General features: G+C 45.0%; 1 protein-coding gene across 1 annotated transcript in view; it reads left to right on the top strand.

The window, feature by feature from the left end:
- Positions 1-17,426, top strand: part of CRPPA (CDP-L-ribitol pyrophosphorylase A) — a 256,432-nt gene that overhangs the window by 92,245 nt on the left and 146,761 nt on the right. Inside the window, 3 exon segments of the mRNA XM_078150658.1 lie at positions 1,636-1,730; positions 16,375-16,464; positions 17,130-17,222. Of these exon segments, the coding sequence (XP_078006784.1) occupies positions 1,636-1,730; positions 16,375-16,464; positions 17,130-17,222 (278 nt within the window).

Raw genomic sequence — 17,426 nt, 5'->3', positions numbered from 1 at the left:
CTGTAGATCTGAAAGGTAATTTCTTCCTTTTGCTCCTGATTTGTTTGTGCTGTGACCTGCTGGTTTTTCCTCCAGGTCATACCCATTAACCAGGGATGCCCTCCGTTTCTGAGATCACTTTGCCTTGTTGACACTGTGAACCTCTTGGATGCACCCACTCATTGACGTGTCATCTCCCACATTAGAACGTGATCTCTGTGAGGGCGCTGTTTCTACCTTCCTTGGTATTCCCTGCACTTACCCTGGTGTCTGGCACAATAAACACTAATAAATGTTTGTTGACTGACTTTTATATTTAGGAGCTAATACAGACTTTAGAAGCCACAAATGAGAAAGTATGTTGTCAGAAAGCAGTAGGGAGCCAGGAAGGCAGTCCATAAACATTTATTAAGTGCCTACAGCATTCTAGTCACTGCTCTAAGTACTGGGATGCAAGAAGGAAAAAGACAGTCACTGCCCTCAAGGAGCTTATAGTCAAGTGAGGGAGGTAGCCCTCAAGCACACACAAAGCAAGCTGTGTGCAGGATAAATAGGCAATGATGGACAGAGGGAAGGCACTGCCATTAAGAAGGCTTGGGGGATTTTAGTTGGGACCTAAAGGAAGCCAGGGGGAGGTCAGTAGGTGGAGTGGGGGCAGGAGAGCATTCCAGATAGAGGGCGACCAGAGGGATGAAGTTCCTTGTTCATGGAACAGCCAGGGTGCCAGAGTCACCAGGGAAGTGAGGTGGAAGGATGCTGGAGAGGTAGGAGGGGCAGGTCAGGAAGGGCTGGGAATGTCAAACACAGATGATAGGGAGCTTCGTGAGCAAGGGTGTGACCTGAGCTTTAGGAAAGTCCCTTTAGTGCTTGGATGGAGGCCGGACTGGAGGAGGGAGAGACTAGAGGCGAGCAAACCCCACAGCTGCTGTAGTCACTCAGGTGTGAGGGGGTGAGGGGCTGCGCAGCGTAGGGACAGAGTCAGAGGTGAGGAGATCCTGGGCAGATGAAATCGATAGGCCATGGCGCCATATTGGAAATGGGGGAGGAGGGATGAGTGGAGAATGACACTTGGGCTGTGAACCTGAGGAGCCCATGCCCAGTAAGTAGAGTCTGATGTCTGAAAGAAGGGATACATGTTTGGGCCTGTTGCACGGATTGGCATTCTTGTTTTTCTTGTCGAGTCGTCTGTCGTGTCTGACTCTTCATGACCCCATTTGGGCTTTTCCTGGCAAAGATACTGGAGTGGTTTGCCATTTTCTTCTCCAGCCCATTTTACAGATGAGGAAACTGAGGTAAGCAAGGTTAAGTGACTTGGCCAGGAGTCTTCCTGATTTCAGACCTGGCAGTCTATCTACTGGGCCATCTAACTGCCCCACAGATTGGCATAGGGAACTGTTAGGTGAAGAACTGCCCTCTGCCAGTGTAGATCGGTGCCTTTTCTCAGGCAGTTGTGTGGTGCATTGGATAGAGCATTGGAATTGGAGTCAGAAAGACCAGAGTTCAGGCCTGGCTTCAGTTACTCGCTATCTGCCTGTAGGCAAATCATTTCACTGCTGTCTGCCTTGGTTTCCTTAACTTACTACATTTGTTTTTTAATTGCCCCTTTTTCACATTCATTGTGCTTATGTCTTACCTTTTTCTCCCCTTCAATCCTAGACAAGATTTCACAACAGATTTGTGTTGTCATGGATGCAAAAGAAGATGCTGGGTGCATAGGCTTTCTTCAAGGAGCGCTGAAAAAGGAACTAGAAGTAAGTCCTTGGCCTTGGAGTTGGTAAAACGTTGGTAAAACATGGTTTTGTTTTCCTTTGCAGCTCCTGCCCCCTCCTCCTGCTGAAATTACCTTAAAATCACTTTGTACCTATTCTCTATTTACTTATAGAGACACATTTTGTTTGTTTGATAGACTATAAGCTTCTTGAGGGCAGGGACTATTTCATTTTGTCTTTGTATCACATGTGTCCATGGTGCCTGACATTCAATAGATACTTAAGAAATACTTATTTAATTGATTTATTTAGTTAAAATGCCATCATTAAAAAAAGTCAATTTTTCTTTGGTTATTTAGGTTAGGTTTCTTAGGTTTTTCATTTTCTATCTGACTGGGGAAGAGAAAAAAAATCGTTTTTTTTTTTCATGAAAAGATAAGCATCTCATCTGAGTTTCAGTTTCAGCCCAAGGTTGGGCTAAATGGAGTTGGAAAGTGGTGATGAAATGGAAGCATTTGGGAATGGAGATATGGACTGGGAGAAGAGAATGATGGGAGATGAGGGGAGTAGGGAGTGGAGCCCTAGCTGGAGAGGCAGAAGGCTGATGGACATGGTCCCACAATGACCCCTGAGTTCTGGAAGGGTTCGCCCTGTCCTTAGTCTGGAGAAGGTGGCATGCCCTTTATAGCTTTCATGCATTTTGAGAGAGAGGTCACTGACATCACTAGGCAGTGTGGCTAATGAGATATCTTCCTGGGCATGTGTGTCCATATGTGGGTTTTGGTCAGTGAGTTTAACCCATTTGACCAAGTATAGGGCACTATATTTTTTTTGGCTAGAATCTTTCAGAGGAAGGGTGTCCCCTGCCTCTTAGGGTCACTTTTGGGGGAGTCTTGAGAATTCCTGTTCAGGTACGCTTGGACCAGAGAGCCTCAGAGTCACTTCCAGCTCTGAGCCAGTTGGAAAAAACAGCTCAGATTTTTTTTTTTTTTTTGCTTTGTGAGCTCCATGCGGGAGGCATCCCTAAGGACTTGGGTTAGGCCTGGCTCTGCCACTTGCAGTGTGTGTGACCCTGGACAAGCCTCTCCCCATTGTGGGCCTTAGTTCTCCCCAGACAGCGTCTGAGGTCCTCTCCAGCTGTAGATCCATGACCTGACGATGCTGACTAACTTTCTGTGTTCACGCTCTTTCATGCTGAAATCATGCTCCTTTTGGAAGCAGCGCCCGCCATCCAGCATGGAGGCACGCCTTTGCTTTCTATGGAAAGTAATGAAACATATGTTTTAGCATTTGGCTGATGTCAGAATTCCATACCCAGAATGCCAGTGTGAATCAGAAAGATCTGAGTGCTCTTAGGAGCTCTGGTCAGAGCAGAGGTGTAGCCCACGCCAGCAGCCCGGGGTAGAACTGTCACCCAGCAATGAGCCTGATATATGGAATGGAAAGCTGGGACGAATCTGTCAACAGCATCACATGTTTTCAGATCCTCCTCATGAAGACAAGGAATGACAGGCTTGGTCAGATTCTGAGGCCCTAGTGGATCCCGGTTAACCTTATTGGGTTAAAAAGAAACCACTTAATGCCTGTCCTCCAGAACAAAATGCCTCCCATTTATATGAGAAGCCACAGTCTGGAGGATGGAGCCAGCCAGGAAGACCTGCCTTTGGGTCCTGCCTCTGGCGCATACAGGCTGTGTGAATCACTTCACCTTCTAGTGCTCCAGGTAAGTCTTTGAGACTCTAAAGTATAGACAAGAGGGCAGTTCTGAGATCCAGTCCCCCTCCCTGTTTGTTTTCTGTTTGTGTAGATGTGTCCGCTGTTAGGGCCTGAGCAGGGTTCCATTTATGTTTTTCCACCATTGGCTTCTAACACAGTGCCTGGTGTATAATATGTGCTTCATAAGTGTTGGTTGCTTTTAAAGAATGGGCAGGCACGATGAAAGCCAGCCTGTGATAACTGCTTCTCAGCTCTTTGGCTCCTCGATGAGGGGCTGGAGGGACCCCAGAGGGGATGTGTTTATTGGCTCTGGATTTCCTAGGGAATGAGTTGCGTGGCAGAAATGTTAGAACAGCCTCCTCACTCCGCTTGTCTTTTTTTAAGGAGAGTGTAGAAAACAGGCGATGAACAGAGAACGCTGAAGGAAGGAGGGGAGGATTATGATTTGGCAGATGGAGAATGGAAGATAGCCCGGAGGATCGTCAGTGGGCCAGGAGTATGGGGAAGTTGCCTTTCAGTTTTTACCATTACTAGTTTTCTTTCTTTGTTTATACATTTTTTCAGTTATCTATGTGTGTATTTATGTATGTATGTATGTATGTATGTATGTATGTATGTATCTGTCTGTCTAGCTGTATTTATTTTTCTTTCCCTCATGTCCCCCTCCTTCCAAATTGAGGGAAAAAAAGAAAACCCTCAGCCCTTTACAATAAGCATGGTCATTGTCCATACCTGAAGCAAATCTGACTCAGTCTGCACCCTGATGAGTCCCTCACCTCCCTCTCGGGAGGCAGGTAATCTGTCTCACCTCCAGAACTGTCATTGGTCATTGTGTTGAGCAGAATTCTTTATTCTTTCAAATTGGCCATCCCAGTTTTCAACCAGGATAATTGTCTCCTGTATTCTGACTGATATTTTTACTTGTTGGTGATTTTAACCTGTTTGAGAGAGAGCTCACGCGCGCGCTCGTGTGTGTGTGTGTGTGTGTGTGTGTGTGTGTGTGTGTGTGTGTGTGTGTGTGTGTGTTGGGGGAAGGGGTGACATCACTGCTGTGGAAATCCAATAGCCTTCAGGGCAGAGATGGGTGGTGTCATGTCATATAATGTACAATAGTCTGGTTGTTTTTCTTGGGGTGAATGAAAAGGGCTGGATGTAGTTGAAACTAAAGGAGGCAGTGAGGGGTATGCTCATGTTGAGCTGGGGCTTGGGGATAGAATTTAAAGGAGCAACTTCAAATCTCGTTTGCATATTAGCCGCACAGTGAATCTCTGGAAGTGGTTATCAGCACAGTGCAAATTGAGGAGCTGACCAAGCATTAAGGCACGTGTGTACATGTCTTTTTTCAGGCTATCAGGCCTTGTTATTTTTCTAGCTTTTGCGTCTTTCTCTTTTATCCTCTATGGAATGTGAGCTATTTTCCAGGACTAAATATACTTGAAAGGCAGTGGTTGTCATACCTAGCTAGGACTGGGATACCTAGACGCTTAGCCCCTTTTTTCACATCCCGACCAAATAGTGAATGTGAATTACACAACAGAACTGTGTGGATTTTTAATGCCTCACTGCACATAGGTAATGATTTAAAAAATCCAGAATTTAGGAAGAGATTTCAAGGACCATCTAGTCCCGTGGTGTCAAACTCATGAGCCCAAAATGGCCTTCTGGAGTGGGGCCTGAATCAGATTAAAATGTAATTGGGAAATGCTTAACAAAATAAATAAAAATACAGCATAATATAGATAATGTTAATTGGTGGTTTTTAAGTCCACATGTGGCCTGTAGAGATCCCTTTCTATTTGAGTTTGCTACCGTTGATCTAGTCCAAGTCATCCCTGCAGGAATATCCCCTCTACAGCCCACCCACTAGAGAGTTTTCTTGTGGTCCTTGATGTAGGAAGAACCACTGCCTCCTTTCCTCTTCTTCGTAGCTCTAATTAAATTTGCCCTTACGTCAGGCCTACATTTCTGCCTTGGTAATGTCTGCTCTTCAGTCTCCTGGTCCCTGTTCCACCTCTCTCCTCCTCAGACCCCCGTGGGATGAGCATTCACCAGGTAGCTCTGGGGTATCCGCGTCAGCAGTGCCCGCTAGAAGTTCATCATGCCACGGGCTTTTTGGTCAAGGCAGGTAAAACAATTCAGGGGGCTGTGGACAACGAGCCCCCCAAAGAAAACAAGGACAGCCCCCTCCTGAAAGAAGAGGGTACTGCCTAAGAAGCCTGGCTGCCTGGGTGCTGTTCATTTCCATGCTCTCTTGTTTGTTTGGGCTGTATTCATGTAGTACAAATCTTATCAATTGCTTTGGCAGCCCACTCCTGGGCCTCCCCTCCCCACTGGTGCCAGCGGTTTTCAGTGGGCCTCATTTGTGGTCTGTGGTGATTGGATAGAAGGCCACCAGGGATGGCTGAGGAGTATTACATTAATTTAATTTTGGATGTTGGCAGGATCACTGATCAGTTCAGCAGAGGTGAAGGAAGAATGTCAATCATTAGGTGACTGAGCTTTGGAGGATGGTATTAATTAGGTTTATACTGTAGTTAATAAAGCCCAAACTTTACTATTACAAGTACTTGTCCAGAGTCTGGAATGCACTTATGAATGTGTATATCACAGAAGTTGTGTGCCAGGTGAAAGCCACAGGGGAGATACCTGGGGGGCAGTCCTCCTGAGATGTGGCCTGTCCTACAGTGTTTATTTTCACTGCATTAAAAATATCTTGACATTTTGGACTTTATTTTATCTTCCCAAGGTAGTGGCACAATAGACTGTTCTTTCTAAACAAACCAGAGTTAATTTGAAAAAGTCAAATTCTGTATTCCCTGACATTTAGATGTGAATTAGTTATTTCTAAGTGTAGACTACTGTAATGCTGATTTTATTTTTTGGAAACATAGAGATAGTACTAAACACTTTCTCTGTTTTGGTTTTATGCCATACTTAAAAAAACAAAACAAAAAACAACTTTTAAACCCACGACAAAAGTTTAACCCGAGGAATGGGATTCCCATGCCTCCCAGGGCCTTAAGTCCCTATAAAATGAGGGGGTTTGACCCGTTGGCCCCTGAGGGCACTTCTAGCTCAAGAGCTGTGATGTTGTGCTTCTCTGATAGACTGTTTGGGGAATGGAATTGAAATTCCCCTGATTTTCATTGATTTAATGTAGTTTCTGTATTTGGATGTTATATTTTTATTTTTACCTTAAATATTTTATTGTTGCCTATTGTTTTTACATCACCATGATTTCCAGGTATTCCACCACCCAGTGAGCCTTGCCTCTAACAAAAATAGAAGCAAACAAAAGCATATGACACATTCATTGATCTGGTTTGACGGGGTGTACAGCATTGTGTCCTCCTAGTTCCCCACCTCCCCAAGGAGGTGAAAGAGCTGCATTTCCTCACTCCTTCTTTGGAGCCAAGATTGGCTATTACATCTGGGAAGTGGTTGGCATCATTTTAGTGTGTGTGTGTGTGTATTTAAAATAATCACGTATGCTATTGAAGCCATAGTCTTCCTAGAGTTGTTTACTTCACTGTCCTCTGGCTCATGCAAAGCTTTAGTCAGTCAGGGAGCATTTATTAATCACCTATGCTATGCTGAGTTCTGAAGGTTAAAAAAAAATAGCAAAAACAGCACCTGCCCTCCAGAAGTTTACTTTTTTTAAAATTTGGTTTTATTTTTAGTTCTAAATTCTCTCACTCCTATCTTCCCCTTCCCCAGTCATTGAAAAAGCAAGTACAACAAAACTTGCTACAAATATGTAGTCAAGGAAAACGCACTCCTGCATTAGCAGTGTCCAAAGAATGCCTCGTGGTCACTCGGAGACCTCTGCAGCCATGTGGCTTTCCATGGGTGGAGCACAATTGCTAAGTCTTCCCAAGCTGTTTGTCTTCACAATAGTGTCTTTCTTCTCTAAATTGTTCCTGGTCCTGTTCACTTCACTTTGAATCAGTTCATACAGATCTTCCCAGGTTTTTTGGAAACCACCCCCCTCATAATTTCTTACAGCACAATAGTATTCCACAACATTCCTAGACCGCACGTTGTCTGGCCGTTCCCCAATTGTGGGCTTCCCTGCAGTTTCCAATTCTGTCACCACAAAAAGAGCTCTTGTCAATATTTCCCTATTTCTTTGATCTCTTTGAGGTACAAAACCAGTAATTTCACTGGGTCAAAGAGTAAGCATAGCTATCACTTTTTGGACACAGTCCCACATTCACTTTCCTGAATGGCTGGACCACTTCCCACCAATTAGCTTCCATTTTAATGGGAGAGATAATATGTCCCAGACATTTCTTCACATCCTGCTACCACTTTGTCCATCACGTCCATCTCTCTCCATTCCTCACTGGAACCCTGGACTCTACTGACCCTTGGTTCCCTGTCTCTGATAGGTAAGCTTTTGTATTGTCTTGCTGAAAATCAACTTCTGGGCCATTTCCCAACTGTTTCCATACCAGGCTGTCTCCCTCCAGCAGTAAACACCAGCCCAAGCTCCTTGCTTTCTAGAATTCTTTTAGTGTTATCTTCACCCTTTAGAATGTTGATTCTCTTGGTATCCTAGGACTTAGCACGGTGTCTGGCACAGAGGAAATGCTTCTGTTTATCCATCCATCCATCCATCCATCCATCCATCCATCCATCTATCCATGTATGTATGTATGTATGTATGTATGTATGTATGTATGTATGTATGTATGTATGTATCTATCTATCTATCTATCTATCTGTCTATTTGTACATCAGCACATACAAGGTAGACACAAAATAGGTGGAATGGTGTGGCGCTATGCCACAGTGCACAGGGTGCCAGATCTGAGGTCAGGAAGACCTGAGATCAGATATGGTCTCAGATACTCCCCAGCTGTGTGACCCTGTATAAGTCACTTCACCTCTGTTTGCCTCAGTTTCCTCAACTGTAAAACAAGGATAATAATAGTTACCTCCCAGAGCTGTTGTGAGGGTCAAATGAGATAATGCTTGTAAAGTTCTTAGCACAGTGTTTGGCACATAGTAGGTGCATTATAAAGGCTTGTTTTCTCCCTCTTTCTCTCCTTCCTTCCTTCCTTCCTTCCTTCCTTCCTTCCTTCCTTCCTTGCTTCCCTCCCTCCCTCCCTCCCTCCCCCCCTCCCTCCCCCTTGGCTGTCCAGAGAACTTTCTCATCCAGAAATTCTCCCTCTCTGCTGCAGTTTTATTATAGTTGTCATGGAAGGCAAGGTCCTCCAAGGCAGGGACGTTTCCCCTCTGTTGTAGTCCCAGCGTCTGGCACAGAGGAGGTGCTTAAAAATGCTCATTGATGGGTTGGCTGGTTATTGATGACTGGTAATCATCCGTGCACTCTGGCAAATAATGTATGATCCTTTGGTGGACATTTTTCGAGACGCGGTCATAAAAGAAAGATGAAAAAAATTACTAAATGGAAGTAATGTATGTAACTAAAGTGCTTTGCAAATACTAAGTGCTAAATAAAGGAGCCGTTATCACAAAACAAAATAATAATAAACCCTCAGAGGGACGACAATCGGGAATTGCCTCTGCTGCTCATCGCTCAGTTGAGATGTTCGGGTTAAGGCCCTCCCCATCTCCGGCTCAGTAACCAGGGAATGTCATGCCCTGTCTCCTAGCACTCTGAACCCTTCAGATTTCAGCTTCTTGCGCTGCAGTATGTCCGAGGACCGCTCTGAGGCTCTGGTCAAGCAGGGGCTCTGACTTCTCAGGCCCAGTTGCCCCAGGATGCTTTGTCTCCTTCTGTTAGAGCCTTGGGCCCCGAGATTGTCTCACTTGTTATGTTTACCTGTAGGGCTTAGCACTGTGAGTGGAAAATTATAGGTGCCTGATGACTGTTGTTTCTTTCATTTGTTTAAATATGTGACCATCTTCTGTAGGGAGCCTCTCCTGGTGTATGTCCCTCCCCTCCTCCCAACTGCTAGTGTCCTCCCTCCCAACTTGTATTTGTTCCCTTTAGATTTATGTTCTTTTTATCTACACTTGTCTTCATTAGAATGTAAGCTCATTTATTTGGCTTCCCATGCTCCAAGACCCAGCACAGAGCCCAGCACCTGGTTAAGGACTTAACTTGTTGCCTGGTCGATGTAAAATGTAAATGACAAACTGTGGCCTAATGTCAAGTGAATTCTACCAGCATTTGTTAAGCACCAGCATTAGAGATTTGGACATGAAACTGAAATAATAGTTCTGCCTCAAGGAGCTTCTGTTCTGTTCTCTCAGCATGTTTTGAAAAGTCAATTCAAAAGACAATTACATCTTTCCTTAAAATCTCTAATTGGGTCTTTTTCTTTGAGAACATCTTGAAACTAGTCCTTAAGCATACAGAAATACATTTCCCAAAACCAAGTCTGATTTTTTGGTAATGTTTTGAATTTTTTCAATTCAAATTAAAAAAAAAAAACAACTTTTTTAATGTTTTGAATTTTTTCAATTCAAACTAAAAAAAAGTTTTTAATGTTTTTAATGTTTGATTTGTCTTCGTAATTATTTTTCCTAAATGTAATTTTATCTTATTTTATGCTATTGGTAAATTAATCGTGACTGGACATATTGATTAATTGATTCAGTAGCATCATAGTATTAATACCCCAAATTTCCTGGGAAAGTTGACTGAATTGAAAAATTACCTTCTCTTTTGTATGTAAGCTCACTAAGTAACCTCGTTGGAAGGAAAATATGCAAATATAAACATTTAAATTTGTTTTATGTGCAAGTTTTGAAGGCTTGCAATAGCAATATTTTGGTTGGGCATGCAGAGACACAGCATTTAAAAATAGCTCACTACTGGGGCTCAGATTTTTCTTAGTTAATTGTGGCATTTATGCAAGAAATAAGTCTTCATTAAGATTTTTACGCACAATAAGATGCCTCATTATAGTTTTACCTTCAGGGGCTTTACAGAAACCTTTTGTTTCTGTGAGAAGAAAGAAGTGAGCAGACAGAGTTGGGTTGGGAAGATGGGAATGTGTGTGCAGGAGTGAATAACCAGGTTGTCCACATTTAGTCATGGTCTCTTCTTTCCTAACCATTTTAGCCTGTGATCTCGAGAAACATCTGGAGTGATGTGAGAATCACATGAATTAAAAATAATAAAAAAGAGGAGATTATAAATGTTTCTTTACTTGTTGAGATTCAAGGTCAAATTTTGGTGTTCCATCTCGAGCCAGTGTGGCATCTTTGAAGCCTTAAGACTCTGGGGTAAGTTAATCTTCTTTAGGTGTACAAGATGAGAGAGCAGAACCTGAAGTTTAAAGGTGAAAGTCACGTGCATTCTTTGCAATTCCTGGTGAAGATCTCAAGCTTCCCATCTGGAGTCGTTCGGAGATGTGTAACTTTTTGTTGTCACTGTTCAGTTGTATGTTTATGTCTGCCTCTTCAGGACCCCATTTGGGGGTTTTCCTGGTAAAGATACCAGAGGCGTTTGCCATTTCCTTCTCCAAAATGTGCAACATAAATTCCTAAAGATATGGAAATACTTACTTTGTATATAAAGGCCCCTGGGTATCCAAAGTTTTCTACATTGGGGGGGGGAGCAGCTTGTGATTGTTTGGACCAAAGTGTATCCCAGAGAACGGAGTGGGAGAATCCACATCCCAACCCACCAACTCAGACCCCCTTCCCCTTCATAGGCTTTGAGAGGCAAGCTTTCACCTTATCTTGTATGGAAACAGATGCTCCTTGGCCACCCCGATTCCTCGCTTCATGGCCTCCTCCAAATTGTGATGCTGTCACTCTGCACTTCCTTCCCTTCCCCACCTTGCTCCCCTGTGTTAGTTTTATTTTCCTAGTACAATGTAACAATAATAATAATCATAATCATAATAGTAATGATGATCGCTCGCACTTATATATAGTACCTGTTATGTGCCAGGCGTAGTGCTAAGCACTTTACAAATGTTATCTCATTTGATCCTCACAACAACCCTGGGAGATAGGTGCTATCATTACGCCCATTTTACAGGTGAGGAAACTGAGGCAGACAGTGGTAAAGACACTTGCCTGGAGTCACATAGGTAGTGTCTTAGGTCAAATTTGAACTCAGGTCTTCCTGACTTTAGGCCAGGATGCTCTATCCACTGTACCATTTTGAGGGTCAGGAATGCCTGGCTTGTTTCTGTATTCAGTACTTGACACATAGAGCTTAACGAATGATTTTTCTTTCCTTCATTCATTCATTCACTCACCCAGTGCATCTTTGTACAAGGAAATGGACTTGGGTCCTTTTTGATCTGTGTATACAGGTTGAGTGAAGATTTAATTCTCAACCATTCCTTTTGGGTCCACGTAGACATGGCTAGAGAGGGCATGAGAGGCTCATAGATTGTCTCAGGCTACATAGAAGGTCACTGGTCTGGGAAGAATTCATTCACAGGAAGGAGGATGATCTTCAGTTGGTCCACATGCCCTGATAAGGGTCATAGGATCATAGGCTTAGAGCTGAAAGGGGCCATAGAGAGCATGGAGTCCAATGCCCCCCCCCTTTTACAGATGAGAAAACTGAGGCACTGAGAGAAAATGACTTGTCCAGGGTCAGAGGTGGGGTTTGAATCCCTGGCTCTTCAGACTCCAAGTCCAGTACTCTAATACTTTGGGGGTGACTTGGATCCTGACTGAATGATCGTCTGGGTAAGAATCCAGCAGGGAGCAGGTTAGAGTTCTTTTCAGTTTTAGGAAAGTGTCGCTCTTGCTTTGGTTAGGACAGCTGGCATGTGTCTTGGGTGACCTGCCTCTCTCCTGCACACCCTGTGGAGAAGCTGGAGCCAGCATGCGGGCCTTGGAAGACCAAGCAAGAACCTGCATTTTGTTCTGGACGTGGTCCGTAGGGAGCAGCTGCAGCCTGGAAAGTGGCATGGGTGGGGAGGCTGGTGCTTTGGGGCCATCACTTTGGAGGTTATATGGGGGCTGGATTGGAGAGGAGAGAGATTGGAGGAAGGAAAACCAGGTAGGACTTTACTGGAGTCCAGGTGAAAGGGGCCAAGAGCTTGAACAAGGGATGGCTGGGGGAGATGTGGAAGCAGGATTGACTCATCCTGACGAAGGATTGGATGTGTGGGATAAGTGGGGGTGAAGACTTGGGAGAACTCCAAGGGTGAGAGCCTGGACCGCTAGAAGGATGGCCCATCCTGAGAGAGGGTTTGGAAGATGCAGATTGGCGTGCTTGGTGACACCCTTTTCCTGCTGATTGATCATATGTGCGAGGCTGTTCTGTGCATTTCTTTGCTTTTCCCACAAATGCAGGATGTTCATTGTAAATTCTGTTTGAGCACTCTCTCTCGTACCAGTTTATTCAGAGAATGAGATGTTCTGACCAGGGGTTGTTCTGAGGGATGAGGGTGTGCTTGCTGTAGACTACTATTCCTCGTGGCAATGAGGAATTTCCACACTCAAGCATAACCCAGGGAACACTTGCCATCTTTCTGATTTGCACTTTGCTTATTTAACTTGTCAAAACAGACATTGATGCATTTAAGCAAATTGTGAAGCTTTTTTCTCGAGCGTGGAAAAGAGAGTTCATGTTCTGGTTGGTGGGAGACAGCATATGGTAAATAATTTGGGTTTAGCTGCATTCATACTGAACCTTAAAAGACAAGCAATGAGCACAGAAGAAAAGATCAACCGTAGCTTGGGGGGCCCTCCTGGGGAAGGGCGGTATGAGTGGAGGGGCTGGGGTGGACGTGGGAGATACTGCAGTGACAGAATGAAAATGTGAGGATCCCAGCTCTAGAGCTGGAGGGGACCTCGGAGGCTCCACCTCCCTCCTTTTACAGATGAGGAGACTGAGGCCCAGAGAGCTGGGTGACTTTCCCAAGGTCATCCAGGTGGGATCTGATTCCAAGTGCTTGGACTTTGCAGGCAGGATTCTCTATGTCGTGTCGTGCCGGCCCCATCCTCAGTTAGTTGGCAATCGTGGGGCGAGGCAGCATGAGGATGGAGGAGCAGCTGAAAAACGATCCTAGGGCTCTGAGTCAAGGCTGGTGGCCACAGACAGAAACTGGGAAGTTGGGAGGAGGATTCTGTTCTGTGACAGGCTGATTGTGAGTCGCTGGGGGAGGCGATCCAGGCGGGGACAGCCAGCAAGCAGGGGAGAAGGCAGGACCGGGGCTCAGCACACACACAGAACGGGGCCATTGGAGCTGTGAGAGTGGCTGAGGACACTGAGGGAAAGGAAAGCAGAGGATGTAGCATGTTTTAGAGGCTGGAGAAGGAAGCCTGAATCAGTGAAGGGAACCGTAGCAGAGCTCTCTGAGAGAGGAGGAAAACTGGGAGAACTGTCCAGGAGGGGCCCGGCGTGACCAGCCGTGTCAGAGGCAGAAAAAACCAAGCAAGATGTGGACTGTTGGAGGCCATTGGGAATTGTGGGCGGAGAGCTTGGAGAGGAGCAGTCGGGAGGAAAACCCGATGGAGGGCGTGGAGCAGAAAGTGTGCAGTGAGGAAAAGGAGCCTTTTCTTCAGAGGGATTGAGCAGCTCAGTCAGTCCTGAGGACCAAAGCTTTCTTTCAGCAGCTAGAGCCCCGTTGTGTGCTAGGCTGCAAGGAATTGGCAGGCTCTGTCTTCATTGCCTCATACCCTTGAGGGGGCGGGTGGGGCTGCTGTGTGAGGAATGCTGGGGATGTATGTGGGTTGGGGGGGGGGACACCTGGGGGAATGTTTCCTCAGATAGCATTTTCTATCACGAGGCCTCTGGAAATGTCTTAGATCCTTGTACTGCTGGCAAGGGTTAAGTTTATCAATATTAGTCATTGCACAACGTGGCTGTTCTCGTGTACAACGTTCTCTTGGTTCTGCTCACTTCACTCAGCATCAGACCATATAAGTCTTTCCAGGTTTTTCTGAAGTCAGCCTGTTCATCATTTCTTCTAGCACAATAGTATTCCATTACATTCATATACCACAACTTGCTCAGCCATTCCCCAATTGATGGGCATCCTCTCAATTTGCCACCACAAAAAGAGCTGCTGTGAATATTTCTGTACATGTGGGTCCTTTTCCCATTTGTTTGATCTCTTTGGGATATAGCCCTAGAAGTGCTATTGCTGTATCAAAGGGTATGCACATTTTTGTAGCCCTTTGGACACAGTTCCAAATTGCTCTCCAAAATGGTTGGATCATTTCACAACTCCACCAACAATGCGTTAGTGTTCCAATTTTCTCACATCTTCCCCAACATTTATCATTTTCCTGTTTTGTCATGTTGGCCAGTCTGATAGGTGTGATGTGGTACCTCATAGTTGTTTTGATTTGCATTTCTCTAATCAATAATGATTTAGAACATTTTTTATATGACTCTAGATGGCTTTAATTTCTTCATCTGAGAACTGCTTGTTCATATCCTTTGACCATTTCTCAATTGGGGAATGACTTGTATTCTTATAAATTTGACTTAGTTCTCTATATGTTTATTGCAACTTTCAAGACCTACAGAAAAGTGAACTTTCTGGGTGTCTCTTCGACTTATTTATTGGATTGTTTCAAGCATCTGTGATTTCACGTTCTTTGTCCCCTGACCGTCACCCCTTACTGATGCAAACAGACCTGGGATCCTCAGTGAGCTGGTCACAGAGGATCGCCATGGCCTACAAATCCATCCCCCATGGCCAGTCTGTTCAGAAGCCTCCCTGGGCTTAGTGAGTTTGGGCATAGGATGCTAGAGGATAGAGCTAGGGAGATTCTCAGAAGTGATCAAGTCCTTTATTTTACAAATGAGAAAGCTGAGGCCCAGGGAATGAATTATCCAAGGACCCACAAACTAAAATGTCAGAGGCAGAATTTGAACTCTGCTGCTTGGACTACAAAGGCAAGGCTCTTTCCTCTCTACCACAGTGATTCAGAAAGTCATATAGTCCATCACCAGGTTGGGGCTGCAGTCTTTTCTGGCTTGGTTGAGTTTGCCAGACCTTAATGTCTCGCTTTCATCAGTTAATCAGTAGCATTCATTCAGCACCTCCTATGTGTCAGGCCCTGGATGAGGCATTGGGAACACAAGGACTTTATATTCTATCCAGCAGAACAAGATAGAGGGCTTGCTTTTCGGTGGAATTTGAGAAATGACATTTCTCTTTCATTTCCTGATGCCATAGAATGCTGCTTTGTGCCCCCAAATGGTAGCTGGGTCTGCCTTCTGCTTCCCTCCCTTACAGGCTTTGTACTCAACAGGAGGACGATGCTGCATGGGGAAGCGTCAGCAGCCAGGGAGGTCCTCCGTAAATGATGGAGGTCAATGGATGTAATTATTATCCAGTTTCCCTCTGTAGAATGTGAGCTCTGTGAGGGCAGCTGCTGTGATTTTTGCCTTTCTTTGTATCCCCTGTGCCTGGCACATAGTAGGTGCTTAATAAAATGCCTGCTGATTGATTGAGACATCATTTGACCATCCCCCCTTTCCCCCAAACCCCAGTCGACCAGTTGCTATATCATCCTGGGCTGGGAATTCATCTCCACAGCCCTTGGATTCCTGTTTGTGTGTGAGAAGGGTTTGTGCTTTTCTTGTTGGCTTAGACACACACGAAGAATCCTGAACTAAACCTGAGTCCCTTAGCATAAATGATCAGACTGGTTCCCAGAGCAAAGCCAAACATTCTCTCTTGACCTTTGCCCCTTCTCTTCACCCGCCCCCCAGCTTTCATGGATGCCACATGGAGTTCTAGAGTTCTTGAGCTGCTTCTGCTCCTTGGGGAGACGTAATTTAAAGCTGTGCTTGTGAGAAGAAGAGGAAGAATTCGGGCAGTTTGGAATTCAAGGTCAGCCCGAATCCACCAGGGTCAAAAACCTGTGCTGGGATGCTTTCTAGAGGGTTTCAGGGCACAGCTCCAAGGTCGTGGCACAGTCACTGTCTTTTGGTGGGTAGGTCATCTCTGAAAGCCCGGTAGCCGATGAGCTGTGCATTTCATTGGGAAAGTCTCCACCCTTGACCTCTATGCATGTGCCTGTATGTGTGGCTCTTAAAATCCTTGTTTTCCTTGAACAGGTTAAAGGCACATCTGTAACTCTGTGTCCAGATGGCCAAGATCTTCAGAAAATCTTCCTGGGAGAGTGCTATAATTTTGTTTGTATAAATGTAAGTATTGAGTGTGAGTGATTCAAAACACATGCCAATCTGGAAAAATAGAATGGGAGATATCCAGCCATCTATCCATCCATCTGCCCATCTGTCTGTCTGCCGGCCTGCCTTCCTGCCTGTCCATCCATTTCTCTGTCCATCTATCTATCTATCTCTTTATCTCTATCTCTCTGTCTTTCTGTCCATCTGTCCGTCCATCTGTCTATCCATCTATCTATCTGTCTGTCTGTCTGTCTTGTCTATCTCTCCCATTCTATTTTTCTGTGTCTGTGTGGATATATAGATGTATATGTTATACATCTATAGTATATGTGCACATGCATACACATAAACTGAAAAAGGAAAGGCGAATACAAACTGTAGCATAAATCCTCTAGGGAAACTAGTACATTCCCCTAGATCTCTCCCCAGTTTCAGAAGTGGGTTGAATTTCTTTGGAAACTGGTTTTAGTCGTATCTGAGTGTCCAGAAATCCATGGGCTCCTGTGATTGGGTGACAAAGGCGTGTTATGTTTTCCTATTCCTGATTCTGAAATACAGCTCAGCTAATAACTCTGGACACAGTTTCAAAGTGGTCACATGAGATATTTCTCCTTTTGATTAAACTCCACAGTGAACCTCCACTGAGTCATTCCTGGGCTTTGCTTTTTTTTGTTCCTCAGACGACGAATGCTGATTTTCACCAGATCACGAAGCTGTTGGACGGACTGGAGAGCACAGCCTCTTCCTTTTTCTATCCCATTGCTGTTGTTTCGGTAGGTGATGGATGTGTTTCCGTGGTCCCCTCCTCCCTCAATCAGATGGAGTCTGGTTTCCTCGGAGTCCCTGGTTTGCGGGAGGGGGGAGCAGGGCCTGACACATGCGGGTGTGTCAGGCAATTAACTGGGGAGACGATGCACTCCAAGTAATAAAAAGACCCCCACCAAAAAAAAATGCTCCCTCCCTCCCTAACCCAGGTG

This window comes from Phascolarctos cinereus, unplaced genomic scaffold (genome assembly GCF_003287225.1).
Source record: "Phascolarctos cinereus isolate Bilbo 61053 unplaced genomic scaffold, phaCin_HiC Scaffold_1;HRSCAF=81, whole genome shotgun sequence".
NCBI classification, from domain to species: Eukaryota; Metazoa; Chordata; class Mammalia; order Diprotodontia; family Phascolarctidae; genus Phascolarctos; species Phascolarctos cinereus.
This window is presented reverse-complemented; position numbering and strand designations above follow the sequence as displayed.